Source organism: Columba livia, chromosome 8 (assembly GCF_036013475.1).
Source record: "Columba livia isolate bColLiv1 breed racing homer chromosome 8, bColLiv1.pat.W.v2, whole genome shotgun sequence".
Classification (NCBI taxonomy): Eukaryota; Metazoa; Chordata; class Aves; order Columbiformes; family Columbidae; genus Columba; species Columba livia.
Window position 1 is genome coordinate 13,991,957 of NC_088609.1, and position 14,778 is coordinate 14,006,734.

Here is a 14,778-nt window from a genome sequence, read left to right on the forward strand (position 1 = left end):
CACAGATGTTGAAGGTGAGTTTGCAAGTCAGGACAGAAAATTGGAGGTGTGACGGCATTGGAAGAGCAGTGGCAGGGTGGTAGAACATGGATATTTGCTGTCATAGAGGAGCATCTTGGTCTGCAGGCTTGCAGCTCTGGTCTGTACAGGAGAGGTTGTAATCTTGCATATATTTGGCCTTCTGAACACACCATCTTGCTGGTCTGACACTGGCTTTTAAACACCACACATACATAAAACATGCAATTTTACTTTGATAATATTTTAATATTTTTTGCCTTCTTGTACAGATGGTGAGAGATGAAAACTTGAAATTTATGAAGAACAGAGATGTCTACAGTAGTGACTACTTCAGTTTTGTTCTGTCATTAGCATCACTGAATGCTGTAAGTACCTAGATTTTCATTCTAGACTATTCAGAATATGCTGGGTAGAAAGTGCCACAGAAGCTATTTGGGTCACAACCAGGAAAACTGGAAGAGAAGTGTTAACATGATTTTTCTTTTCCAGCTGAGCAACTCATTGTCTCCAATAATTTTTCACGCTGATAACATCTGTCTCAAAGCAGACTCCAGCCTCCTGTTCTAGTAGTGGGAGAAACATCATTGTACCAAAATAAAATTTGTGAAATAGCACATGTGTTTTTGTAACGATGCAAACTAAGTTCTAGAGCAGGGGCATCAAACTCATTTTCACTGGGGGCCACATCAGCCTCGCAGTTGCCTTCAAAGGGGCAAACATACTTTTAGGACTGTATGTAGGAGCAGTTACATTGATCCAGTCCTAAAATTACATTTGGCCCTTTGAAGGTAACCGTGAGGCTGATGTGGCCCCCAGTGAAAATTAGTTTGACACCCCGCTCTAGAGGGACAGAAATTCCTCTCTATATGGAAGATCCCAAAATGGGTGTTAGTGACCTCAAAGTTGGTGCTTTCGTTGGCAATACAGTTTACTAATCCAGTTTTTCTAAATGGAATAATAAGCAAGCCAGCATTTACTAAATGTATTAAATCCACAGATCTAATGGGCCTTGCAGCAAGTTTGTTCCTGTTTTAGCTATTTGTTGACTAATGACATCAGTACTGGAGACTATTTTTAGCACAGAAAAATGCTTTGTTTTATTTTTTCTAAATGAAGTGAGCTACTTGAACGGAACATGTAGATGTGTTTGAAAGAAGGCATATATGCTGCAGGCACACTTCTGCTCTGAAGTAAATTTGCCATCTCTTTCAGACTAAGGTAAAGCATCCTTATTACCCATGCATGGCAAAGGTGAGCTTACAGCTGGCAGTCCAATTCCTCTTCCAAACCTATCTCCGAACCAAGAAGAAACTCAGGTAAGGCCTCATTCTGGGTACTGTAACAACATATTTTCCTGCTTGTTGTGCCTATAGCAGCTTGAAATACTGCAGGTAGTATGGACATTCGCTGGAGTAGCAGCACATTTCTGCTTTGCACTGAAATCCCATCACAGAGAAATCTGAAAGGAGCATGAGGGTCATGTATAACCTGACAGTTTGCTGCCTCTCCCAGCTGTCCATTATTTCAGTGGTAGTGGATTGGGCCTGGAGAGGCTTTAATGGATTTAAAGGCAACAAGTTGTTCCAAAATACTTCTTAAGACAGCTGATGTATGTTCAGTTAAAGTCAAAATTCTTTATATTGGACAAACAAGAAACACAGCTTAGGTTTTGGAGGTGTTTTTTCTCTTTCCTTGCTGACAGTTGTCCCTGTTTTGTTAAAGGGCTGACACAGAAGAATGGATTGCCACTATAGATGCACTGCTATCCAAAAGCATCGATGCTTGTCAGTGGTTAGTTGAATATTTCATTGGGCCAGAGGGCCGGGAGCTTGTCAAGTAAGTACTGGTAATTCTGTCTTAGGTGTTTTGTGTCTCATGTGGATAAAGCTTCCTAATAACATGATCTAACCGATACTGATATATTCCCAAAGAGCTGGCTGTGCACATTCTTTAAACAGACACTCTAGATAATCACTTAGGTGTTTATTTCTAGTATTTTCTATGATTGTGCAGCTGAGTAATTCTGAAAATCTAATAAAATAGTGCAGAGTGTGTGGAGGAGGATGCAGATGTTTAATTCAGTGGAGTACCTTGGAATGTGTTTGTGTCTGGTCACTCCTGTAAGTGGTGGGAAAGGAGAATGTGGTCAAAGTGTTTGGGGTAAGGTAAGTTAAATACTTACCTGACAAAGGTCACAGATAAACTGGAAAGAATTTTTCTTGCCAAGTTCAAGATCAGCTGATAGATGTTTTGAAAACACCCAAGACACATTCTTGGAGAACCAACACACTTAGAGAGGTGTGTCAATGTAAAGAAAATTTTATCTTTGAAGTTGCGTCGAAAGACAGGATCCTATGATAGCTCTTAGTTTTAGCTTTGTTGTTACTTGGATGAATAAATATAAAGTAATACGATAGGCCTTAGCAGCTACAAGCAGGAGTGCAGGAAAATAAGTTAAAGCTTATCAACAGAAGTACAAGAAGTATCTGGATTGTTCTTCTTTCTAAAATAACCAACACCACAGTAAACACCATGCTTAATCAGAGTATCCGTGTGTACCCGTTGATTCCAGTTCTCTTTGCAGCTTCACCTTTTATCTTCCAGGACTTTCCTCCTGGAGTGCAGCGTACGAGAGGCGCGAGTTGCTGTAGCCACTATTCTTGAAAAAACCCTCGACAGTGCCTTGCTTTATCAGGAGAAGGTTGGTGTCACCTCCTCACCCCCAGCCTGTTGACTGTCCCCACCGAAAGGCTCTTGCTGTATTTGCAGACAACGCTGTGTGGTTTGTAAATGACAGGGTGAAATGCCCTTGTCTTGGTGATGCTTGTAGCTCTTCATTACTTGAATAGGTTGATGCTCATCTTTTCCTACCCTGGGAGGAAACATGCTGCTGTAATTCTCAGAATTTTAAGTTTGAAGTATTACTGATTTCAAATCATCTTATAATTGGTATTGCATATTCTTTTAATAGTTTGGAAACAGTGTTTTCTTAAGATTTGTTATGTTTTTCTGATTCCAGAGATCAGCTTATTTTTTTAGCTGATTCTCCTTTCTCACTTAAAAGCCCATAGCAGTAGTAAGTCATTTATCTTGTTCCAGAGATAGGCTTCTATAGGCTTCTGTTGGGAAGGTTTGTCATGTTTAGAGATTTAAGGAAAGGCTGTTCTGAGGTCCTACAAGCTGAAAGCAGTAGTAGGGAGATGAACATTTACAAATATAGTTTTTGGTTCATTTATATTGGCTGTTAGTTGCTATCTTTTAACTAAGATGTAATAAATTATACCACTGTGTATACCTGTAGTGTGCTTTGATGCAAACTAAACTGTAACGTCATTTTTTGCATAGCTTAGTGTGATAGTACGCTAGGGTGAGACCTTGAGTGACAGCTCATTAGTTCTGCTTTACTGTAACAACTGGAACATTTGAACATCAGCCTGAGGAGTAATTTGATTTGCTTCAAAAGTATTGCAAGGTTATGTAACTGAGTTCCACTTCTTTGAGTAAGTCAACTACACGCTAACGCTTTCTTGACTTTTATCTTTAATATATGCAGCATTCATTCAGAAGAATTAAAAGTTGAAAGGCTGCAATCCTGTGTTAGGTGTTGATACTCATCACAGCAAATCTATCTGCCCGCACAAATTATAACTATATCTTATATATAACTGTATCTTAACAAACTATATTTGTTAACTATACCTTAACTCTGATATGTGAAATGCTTATGGTTTTTAGGCTGTAGACAACTCTTTACATTCAATTTAATAATTTTTTTCACAGTTAAAAAGTCTACATCAACTGTTGGAGGTGCTACTTGCTCTTCTGGATAAAGATGTACCTGAAAACTGTAAAAACTGTGCTCAGTACTTTTTGCTATTCAATAACTTTGTACAGAAGGTAAGAAGCCGTTCATTTTTCACGATATTTTAAAGGACAGTAGTAAAGCAGCCACTCATCCATACTCATAGAAGGTCTAAGCAACACAATGAAACTCTTCCAGAACTTTTATTGTTCTTTGTTGTTGTTGTTGTTGTTGTTTTTTCTTGAAGAGGAAATGTCTTTGAACACTGACTTAGGATAAAATAACACAAAAATACAGCAGCGAAGTGTGCCAATTGAAGATGTCATATCCAGAGTTTGAATTTTGGGTTTCTGTTTCGTGGGGGTGTTCTTGACTGTTCTTAAAAATACGTGTATGTGTGGTGTGTATGTATATATATATGTGTGACTGGACTGGACTGTTCACCCCAGTATGGTTTCTCTGTTCTTTTTTATAGGACAGTTATTTTGCATATGCTGATTCTGATGTGGTTTATATGAAACAGCTTTTTAGAGGTGTACTTTGTTGAACTGTGTGATTAATTTTTTAAGAATAGCAAATGCAGTGCTTAGCCCTTGCATTTTACTTTTTATTTCCTAGAGCACTAACTCTTTACTAGCACAGAAATGTAACTTTTTATTGTTGTCTGAACAGCAGGGTATAAGGGCTTGCAGTCTCCTTCTCAGACACTCTGCTCTGAGGCACATGATCAACTTCCTCCTTGGCCCCAACCGACAAAATAATCAGGTAAAGTTTATGTAGCATGTGTTGTGCTGTACTTTTTCTATCCTTGTGATTTTATGATGTTTAAATTCTTAAATACTTTTCATGTGGTAGGATAGATGAATCCTTGGATTATTCTGCAAACTTCATGCAAATCTTAATCTACCGATGTGTAGTTAGAGTGGAAATGGGCTGTTTTGGCAGAAGTGAGCATCCTGGTTTTGATAATAACAAAATTTTCACCAACTTCAAAGTAATTAGAACATGGTGATGGACCGTTAAGGACGTTGTTTTATTTTGACCTAACAGAAGTTATCTAAATTAACCAATCAAAAGTTAATTAAATCTCTTATTTGGCTCAAGCAGAATCGCAGGTGGAGTTCAGCACAAGCACGTGAGTTTGGATATCTTCACAATACTGTAGCACTGCTGGTTTTGCATTCTGATGTCTCTTCACAAAGAAATGTTGGTAAGAATTGCGTGTTTACCTTTTGGCGACTTTACATTTCAGTTACTTTGCCTGGGAGTAGCTTAGTATCAGTGAGGAAAATACAATAACTTTTAATTTAAGGCAGTAATGGTTCATATATGTTTGATTACTTTTTATCTGGCTGTAAATGTACCAAGAGGCTGTGGCAAACATAAGGTATTACAGGCACTTGGGGTTTGGAGAAATCTTTATATTAATATTATTGTGCGTTCCCCTCCTCCCCCATGTGCTTAAAAGGTCTTTCCTCATGTGAGTGAATCGGGCTGTGTCATTGTTGGCTGGAACAGACTCACAACTAAACAGGCTGTATTAATATTTTGCTTAGATTTGTTATGCCTTTTGCTAATCTCAAGGGGAATATTTAGACTGAGCTACTGAATAACAAGCAATGAAGTACTCTCCTAAATATTTCTTACAAGAAGCAGAAATATCCAAATAAAGATAATAAAGGAACAAGTTGAGATCTTCAGTTTACTGGGAGAGGAATTAAAGTTGTCTTTTTATAATAATGACTTGATTTCTGTTTAGAGTTAAGGTGGTAAAAAATCGTAAAGTAAAAGAAAGGTAAACATTCTGAATATGATGAATGTGCAACAGTGATTGGGAATGAAACTAAGGCTCAGAGTACTGATAGTAAATATGAACATTTTGCTTTGACCTTCTTGTAGTTCATTTGCCTATGTTGTCGCTAAAGTAAATGGCACTTCAGTGTGCAAGAGATCATTACTAAGAGTGGCACCATATGAGCTATAAGCTAGTTGAGATGAATGTCATTAGAGGTGACAAGGTGCCAAATAAGCAGCTGTGTCTTCAAGGTGTGTAGAACAAACTAATTTATTAGTGGATTGTTTTTGTATTTGCTGTTATAGCTCCTGGTCTTTTTAAGCAGCGTCCACCTCTAAGCATCACTGCTTCAGGTCCACTTTTGATGCTCCATGAAGAAGTGGAAGCCTTGTTATTCCTGTCTGAGGGAAAACCCTACTTAATGGAGGTATCTGTTCTAAATTCTGCCCTGCTTAAACCTAAAAGCTGCTCTGATGTGATTTTGTTGATAAGTATCCTTACATGAAAAACACCTCATGTTAAAAAGCAGCCAGCTGGGGCGTATCAGGTTACTATTTTGAGCCTAAACAAGAAGGCACCCTTGGTTTCTTCTTGACCCCTTCTTATTCTAGTTTATCCCCTACACTTAGGGATCTGGTTTGAGAGTTTACAAAGTTAGCAAAGGCAGCTGAACACGTTTTGCAAGTGCCCATGCAGTCAGATACCATGTCAGCTGGAGATGCTGCCTTGAATCGTTCTGACCTAATGGATCATGCTTGACCAGACCCTTGGTGGTGGGTCAGGAGGGCAGAGGTTCAGCTCACTGTACTGGAAAGGTGCTGGGAGACAAAGCTGCCTCCTTCCTGGAAAAGGCTAACATTCTGTTACAAACTTAAGTAATTTTATTACAGTATCTGAAATTGTTTACACTTTTCCATTAGGTGATGTATGCATTACGAGAGCTGACTGGATCTCTGTCAGTTCTCATTGAGATGGTGGTGTACTGCTGCTTTTGTAACGAGCACTTCTCCTTTACTGTGCTACACTTCATCAAGGTAGGGAGAGAATCGAATTTTTGCACAAGTGTTTCTTCTAGACTTTGATTTTACTGAGACATGTGGGTTACAATGACACTGGGTTGTGCAGAACAAGCAGTACAGATTGTTGGACTGGGGAGGTGGTGGGGGGAGTTGGAGATTATTTTAGGCTTTTACTGTTTAAAACAACACATTTTCAAACATCTGTAAAATTGTCTTGTAATTTTTTGCATCATCAGCATATTTTACTAACTAAGTGACTTAATATTTCCTACATGCAGACTCAGCTGGAAACTGCTCCACCTCATGAACTGAAAAACATATTCCAGTTACTCCATGAGATACTGGTAGGTGAAGGGTAAAGACTTGTACAGGATAGATTTTGTGTCAATACAGAATGGAAAAAAAAAAAAAAAAAGAACTGCATGGCTAGTTTTAGCATCCACATATCTTTAAATCTTTATTTGGGAGTTTTTATTACTTTTTGACCTGCTGTCTTGATAATCTGGTGATATATGAAACTTCACAAGTGTTATTTGTTTTTCATGTTGAGGCAGATAAAACCATTCCATTCCATACAACTTAATTACATTGACCTTTTTATTTTGTAACAGGTTATTGAAGACCCATTACAAGTAGACCGCATCAAATTTGCCTTTGAAACTGAAAATGGATTAATAGGCAAGTAAGCCAGTGGGTGAACACTCCTGTATCCTACTGACCCTTAGGCTGATGATGTTTCATATCATCTCCTGGTTTCTAATCCTTCTAAACTGTTTTTATTTCTCAGGGAAAACAACTTGACACATTTGATTTAGCCACCACCACCCAAAAAAATGCTCCAAGAAAATCCAAAGTAAACATTAGAATATTACTGTAACAGCAAACTGGAAGGGAATCTAACTTTGAAAAATTATCTTCAACAACAGCAGTCAGTGAATCCATTTGTTACAGAAGCTTTACTGAAGTTACTAAAGCATTCAAAAGCAGCAGCAAAGTCCCAGAAGCAATGAGAGCTTCCTGGATATGAAACAGAGAAGAGGCTTTGTGTGCAAGAGAAATGTGGGGAAACCACACAGTGCTCAAACAGCACCTCTGAGTTAGTGCAGCTTGAGCATCCCTGTCATAGCTGTTTGGGTGGCGAGCTGCTTCAGACTCTGACTTTCACCTTAAGTCATTTTGAATTCTTTTTAGTGAGAAGGAATGTTTAGCTTTCTTCTTTATTTCTCTCTTACACTTCAGTGCTGTGCGGTTTAGTACTTTCCGTGTATGACTGATAGAAAATAATGTGCAGCAGTGTAAGCGAATAGCTAAGTGGATATTTTATTTCTGGATAAATTGGTCCCACTTGGACCAATTCTATTCCGTAACTTGGGCAATACGTGACCTTTTTATCCTCTACAGAGGAGAGCTGCAATTATTCAATTGGATTTTTATGTTAAAGGCTTCAAGAACTGCTGAGTTCTGGGAGTGGAAGTTGTAGTTTTACTTTGGAGCTGCCTTGCAACAGCACAGAACAGCACCCAGCCTCGCTGCATGTGGACCGTGACCTGTCCCTCACATTGACTAATTTTTTCTCCAAGAAAGAAAATCAGCAAATAGTAGTTTTCTGTGGTCCTCAGTAGGGTGTTTGTGCATAATTTGCAGTACACCAGTGCTGTAATTTTAATCATCTGCTGTGCTTCAGTGGTAGAAAAGCTGGCAATTTGCAGTTCCCTGGTGATTATTTGCCAACTTTAGGGGTTTCACTGCAGTGATCTTCAATAACTGCTAAGGACAGAGCAACTTTTGAGTAGCAAATCTGATTGTGGAAGCTCTGTGAAAATCTTTGTGCTTCTCCTCAGTCAAACGATTTTGTTAAAAGATGTGGGAATTTATGCCATAGAAAACATCCTGGTCGGAATGGCCTGGGCTTGTGCCCAAATGTCCCATAGTAGAGTTTGATGACTGTTGAATTCCACTGTGTTTGGGTGTGTGAAGCAGCTTTAAACATTCTCCTAGCTTTGCAAATTTTGATCCAGGCAGAAGCTGGTGATCTGGTCCATTTGTATGGGTTTCAAACAATTCTGTTTTCCTTCAGATAGACGTAACTATAGCAATTATCTAACATAGAATGGATTATAGGGGGAAAATAACTGCATTAGGAGAAGACTGTTTAAAATTCAGGTACCACATTTGAAAGAATTAATGCATTTTCACTTTGACCTATTTTTAATCCAATGGAGTTGTGGAATTACTCAGAACTCCTAGCAGTACAGCAGTGTGGTTAACACACACACTCGTGCTAACATCTGTAGAAATAACTTTTACCACCTAAGTTAAAATTTTAGCTGCATCTTTGCTGTGTTTTTAGGCTGGTTGGTACACAGAAATCTGAATTGTGTTTTTTAATTCATGCATTTCTCCCCACAGCCTTGATGCACCACAGCAACCATGTGGACAGCAGCCGCTGTTACCAGTGTGTCAAGTTCCTGGTTACTTTGGCTCAGAAGTGAGTAATACAGGTTTTGGAGTTTAATATCATCCCTACCATAGGCCCCTCTGTGACTATGCTACTATTCTTTATACTTTTGGTCAACTTTACCTTTTGCTACTGTGATATAAGTGGTGCTCAAAGGTCTTGATAGTACCTGTGTCAGTATGAAGTTAAATTGTTACTGATTAGTACCTCAGTTGGATTTGTCATACAACAACTGATAATTGCTGTTCATAAAGGCAAAGGTCAGCTGCATTCTGTAGGGCAGGAGCCTGGCACTGAGACCAATGTAAACATGAGGAAATGGTCCCAGATTTTTGCAATATATTGATTCGATTTAAGTTTGCCAGAATGCTGTGTTTGTAACTAATGAAAATAATTTCAATTTCCAAGGTGTCCTACTGCAAAAGATTATTTCAAGGAGAATTCTCACCACTGGAGTTGGGCTGTGCAGTGGCTACAGAAAAAGGTAATTTGGCTGTTACTTTACTATGTTTACAGTGAGAATTATGAAATCTCTATGCTCTATATGGCTTTCTGAGATGACACTAAAGACAAAATACTTTTTTACAAGAACAGTTTGGGTGCAGCCAAATCTGATACATGCAAGAACTTCAATAGGGCCCTATGTGTTGCACACATAGATGCTTGTACAGTGAGTAAAACCAAGAGTGAATGGTCATAGTGATTATTCCTTGCCACGTGGGAAGCTTTCAGTGCCACTATATTCCTGTTAGAAGGTTTCACATTTTTTAAAAAACAGTTTTCTTTTGCCTGCGTGTTGATGTGAGAGAATGCATAAACGAGTGGATTCCTTACCGAATCATTGCAGCTTTGCACAAAACATAGCTGTTGACAGATACAGCTTCTCCCTCCCACACGTGTAGTTTTTGTTCTTCCTTCTAAACTTAACGGAGTTTGGCTAACACATCTTTATTAAATACCCAAGGACACTTTGGAAACTTAAATCTCAGAAGAATTGGCTCAGATTTCCCTCCAGCCAAGCATGGTTATGCTTGGTCTCCCAGCCCTGCACATACAACACAACAGTGTCCCAGTTCTGGGCTCCTTTCTGACCCGACAGCTGCTGCCAGGCAGATGTCAGACACAGGAACCCGTACTGGAAACAGAGTTAGAAGGATGCTGGCAGCACAGCTGGCACGACTTGTTGCCACAGTGAACTGACAGGTCTGGATAGTTCTGCTGTACCCATTTTTACTTGGTACTGGCTCATGTAAACCCTGAATCCACCACTACAGGGAGCTGGTTGCTGGTTTTCAGCTGAGGGACAGTAACCTCTCTGTTCTGGCCACATTAAAAGTGCATCCTTGTCTGTGCCTGAGATCTCCAGCTGCTTGCCAAAGGGTTCAGGAAGCTTGTTCCAGACTTGTTAGTTCACTCACCATGACAAGTGGATGAGGCTTTACACATCTAAAACTCCTATGACAATTTTATGGCTTTCTTGACTTTTTATGCAGATGTCTGAACATTATTGGGCTCCACAGAGTAACGTGTCCAATGAAACATCGACTGCAAAAACCTTCCAGCGCACTATTTCAGCACAGGTATGTGTCAGTCTTGGGAGCTGATGTTAAATTTTATTTTGTTTCCTTTTTTTTTTGCTTTTCAGTTAGCATCCTTGGTCTTGGCAACTTAGCATATTCCAGTGCACTTAAGACCATTCTTAGAAGCCTAAACCCTGAGGTTGTTCCTAAAAAAACTAAGCTGTGAATGATATTAGTCAATACCTCACAATTAGCTGTAGTGACTCAGCTATCTCATTACAGCAGCTGTATTGTTTCAGAATCAACTTAAAAAGAAAAAGCTATATTATGTAATAAAGGTTATCTCCATGGCCCCTGACACTCTCTTGGACTGTTTCCAACTCAGGACACACTGGCCTATGCCACAGCCTTGCTGAACGAGAAAGATCAGTCTGGAAGCAGTAACGGGTCAGAAAGTAGTCCTGCCAACGAGAATGGAGAGAGACATCTGCAGCAGGTAACAACAACAAAGGCATGTTTGTCTTGTGTTGCGTTGCTCCGTTATCTTGTTCCTGGGGCTCGAGTCAGAACCATTGCTGAATTTAGAACAACTGTGCACCTTACAAAAGTAACTTGCCACGTTTTTATCTCTTCATCCCTTGTGTGTATTGAAGGGCTCAGAGTCTCCTATGATGATTGGTGAACCAAAAAGTGACCTTGATGAGGTAGACCCGTAGAGGATCCTATGGACACAGGAACAGATCAACTCAAACACTTAATGCCTGGTACCTACTGAAACTGGAGTCCCATTCTTATGCTGTTACAAGAGTCTGGAAGAGAAGCGGCTTTACAAGGCCGGAGGCAATGCTGGAGGAGGTTGTTTCCCTGAAAGCCAAAAGCGTTTTTTTAGCCACAAAGGCTTCAGATCAATAAATACTCTAGAAGACTGCATCTTCACCTGCAGTAGCTTATGAAAGTCCAGACACCGACAACAGTTCGTCAAGAAGATTTTATCAAATACACAAATGCTAGTGGTTGAATTTTTATGTGAACATTAAATGAGTGAATGTAAAACTGTTGCTTTTCTGTGATGCTGCAAAAAAAAAAAATCTTTTGGTTTTTATACAGCAAAAAAAAAAAAGGATTGTCCTTATGTATGGAGGGCAAATTTTTAATCTTTCTGAAAATATTGAATAGGAATATTCAAATTTCTGTAAAGATGTGTGATGACTTACATTTCATTGTAAAATATTAGTTAAAGAATGGGTTTACGTAAGGACTTCTGTATTTAATATGTCTCCCTGCTAATTTGTAAAGCTCTTTATGAGAAGGATCAGCAAGATTGCTCTGTAAGGAGAGATTCCTTACAGAATGCTTTGGTCAAGGAGCTCTGGAATGGGTCGTCTTTCCTGGTACTCTTCGAAAACCACAGACCATTGGGAAGGGCAATAAAAGCTTTGCTCTCTAGGTATGCAAGTGTTTATCATTAAAGGATTTTGGTGGATTTGAAAAAAAAAAAAAAAGTTAATGAGTAGTTTAAAAGAAAGAAAAAGCACTTTAAGATGGAATTCTGTTACAGTTTTACTCATTAATTTTTTTTTTTAACCTTTGGAGACATATTGAATAAAATGTAGTCTCAATCGTGTGATCTGCAATCACTTGCTTGTGCTTTGAAATCACTGAGAAAGTTGGTATTGGTTGTATAGGATGAATAATACCTTGAGTGAGTTGGGAACACTACTGTGCAGATTTTATAGCAATTTTCACACGGGGAAAGAATGATTTGGCTTTGTTTGTATTTTCACTTGACCAGGCAATGTTTAAAATATCACAACTCTTTTGATTTGCTCATAAACCACTGGAAACCAGTTGGGATGGTTTGAGCACGGTTTTGTTCTCCATGTCAAGTGCAGTTCAGTGATTTCTGGCTCTGGATACAAGCTTCTTTTGTGCCAACTAACTCTTCATCTTTTGTACATTTTGCGTTTGTCACGTTTTCTGCACTGCTTTTTGCCTTTATTTATGGATTCTGCCTTACTTTAAAAAAAAAAAAATTATATAAACAAACATGCACAGAAATGGGGGACATCTTAAGGAGTGCCTGGGTACCTCCAGAATAGACAAATTTGCCAAGTTAAAGGCACAACCAGCCAAAAAGTGCCTTTTTTTTTTTTTTTTTTTTCCTTTTTTACATACTGTTGCCAAAACAGGAAGCAGCAGACAGATTTTCACTGTTGTGCACTAATATAAAAATTAACCAGTCATTTCACTGTTGGGAGTAAACATCCAATCTGATTTCAGCTGTACAGCTTTATAACTTATTGCGGGTTAACAGAACCGTTGTCACGAGTTGCACGTGCGAAGAAGTAAGGGTGGCGTCGTAGCGAATCTCTCGCTTCCTTTTCCAAACGATGTCTTCATTGACACACGGCAGAGTTAGCATTTTGTAGATGTTTCTGATAATGTGCCAGGGCATTTTAAATGTGATGTTTTAAATTAATGTTGAATAAATCATTTCTTATGGGATACTCCTTTCTCCCTTTCCCCCATCCCTAACACTTCGGGCCATAAATCATTAGAAGTCAGTACACAGCAGTGATGGCGATGGAAGAAGCTGGTAACGTTCCTATGGGTTGGCACCACTTCTCACTTCAGGTTCCTGTTTATTTCCTATGGAAACAACGTCCTCAATTACCGCAGGCCCAGAGAAGCGTCAATAACGAGAATTGCATCCCGATGGCTCATCACCACTGTATACTTGAAACCAATACAAACTTTTTCATGGTTCTGCTCACGCTTGTACAAAGTCAATGGTTATAATTTGCAATAAGATGATACTTGGTCAATTATTTTTGTTTCCAGCTGCTGTCATTTGAACCTGCTGAAGATTATTTTTTGGAAAATAGAGTTCAACAAAACTAGTTTTTGTGTAAATTGTGATGCATTTCTATGTTGTAATTTTTACTGCCGATCTTTTTGGATTAAAATGTTTTTATACAGCTTACAAAATGTTCAGTGAGGAGCAGCCCCAGCCTGCCTGTGAGCATTCGGGGAGATATTGTCTGATGAATACGTAGACATTTGGCACTGGAAAAATAGGCAGTCTTGATGAACGGTCTTGGGATTCCTGGTCAATGGAATAAAGCTATTCCTTTCACAGAAAACCAGTGTAATCTTTAGATTGCGCATATGCTGCTCTGCTTTTGTCCTGTTGATCCCGTTATCTCAAAATCATTGGTGTGAGGTGCAGAAGGCTGGACAGGCAGCCTCCCCACCTATGAGGTACTAGGCCAGGGCTAATCTTCTAATATCGTTTCCTTCCAGCAGGCCAATGCGGGCTTGAACTAAGCCGTGAAAGCTGGATCTGGCTCATCGTGCGTGGAACATGCTCACACCTTCTGCTGGGAGCCGGTGGGCGAGCGGGCAGCAGGATCTTCTGCTCTCGCAGGGCAGTCGGTGGAGGTGAAATATTGGGGAGTTACAGCCTTGTACGTCCGCTGAAAAAAAAAGTGCCAGCTGTGTCTAGGCTGTTTGGGAGCTCTTAGGCCAACATCCCTTTTGTGCAAAAATCAGATAATAGCTGATAAAAAAATGGGCTGTAATTATGTACATGTTATGTAATTACATGTTTAGGTTGGAGTTGGCTTTTTGCCATCTTTAGGTGATAATTTAATTGGTTCAAAGTGGTGCTTCTTCCTCTGTGTTGGTCTTCTCTTGCCAAATGTTGTTCATCTGTGAAGATGAACAACAAATCTGTGAGGAGCTTTTTGCTGGGGAAAAACACCCAAACCAGAAGAATAGCCGAAGTGGCTATCCTTGTGGCATCAAGCTTTATTTTTTAATCTGTCCTCAGGTAACACAACAAAAAATTATATATTGTAGTGCCAGGAGACTGCTAATCACCAAAAAAATAAAGTGAGACCCAGCTTTGGTGGCTTCGGGTACTTCTTTCTCTGCTGCTATGAGTGCATCTATGAGTGTCTACACTTTATTTTCTCTCTGATGCTTCAGTGTTTATGGAGTGAAGCCCAGTGTTACCGGCAACAGCAGCAAAAAACACAAGGGCACGTTCCCTGAGCTGGATGACAGTTTGTTTCCATAACTGGAAGCTCTTGACTTACACCACTGTTTTAAAAACAAATAACTTTTGTTACGTGTGTGTGGGACAACAGGACTCAGCCCCT

General features: G+C 39.4%; 1 protein-coding gene across 4 annotated transcripts in view; it reads left to right on the plus strand.

Moving 5' to 3' along the window:
- The window catches only part of USP24 (ubiquitin specific peptidase 24), a 62,681-nt gene extending 48,923 nt beyond the window's left edge, over nt 1-13,758 (plus strand). Inside the window, exons 52-67 of one of the 4 annotated variants that reach the window (XM_065070943.1) lie at nt 291-386; nt 1,234-1,337; nt 1,744-1,857; nt 2,626-2,722; nt 3,802-3,918; nt 4,496-4,588; nt 4,928-5,033; nt 5,924-6,045; nt 6,539-6,652; nt 6,916-6,981; nt 7,249-7,315; nt 9,047-9,125; nt 9,504-9,579; nt 10,589-10,675; nt 11,001-11,111; nt 11,269-13,758. In XM_065070943.1, the coding sequence (XP_064927015.1) occupies nt 291-386; nt 1,234-1,337; nt 1,744-1,857; nt 2,626-2,722; nt 3,802-3,918; nt 4,496-4,588; nt 4,928-5,033; nt 5,924-6,045; nt 6,539-6,652; nt 6,916-6,981; nt 7,249-7,315; nt 9,047-9,125; nt 9,504-9,579; nt 10,589-10,675; nt 11,001-11,111; nt 11,269-11,331 (1,512 nt within the window). In that variant the 3' untranslated portion in view covers nt 11,332-13,758. The remainder of the gene's footprint in view (nt 1-290; nt 387-1,233; nt 1,338-1,743; nt 1,858-2,625; nt 2,723-3,801; nt 3,919-4,495; nt 4,589-4,927; nt 5,034-5,923; nt 6,046-6,538; nt 6,653-6,915; nt 6,982-7,248; nt 7,316-9,046; nt 9,126-9,503; nt 9,580-10,588; nt 10,676-11,000; nt 11,112-11,268) is intronic. The other 3 variants (XM_065070944.1, XM_065070945.1, XM_065070946.1) reach the window with 3 other exon arrangements.
- Nucleotides 13,759-14,778: the final 1,020 nt, after the last annotated feature.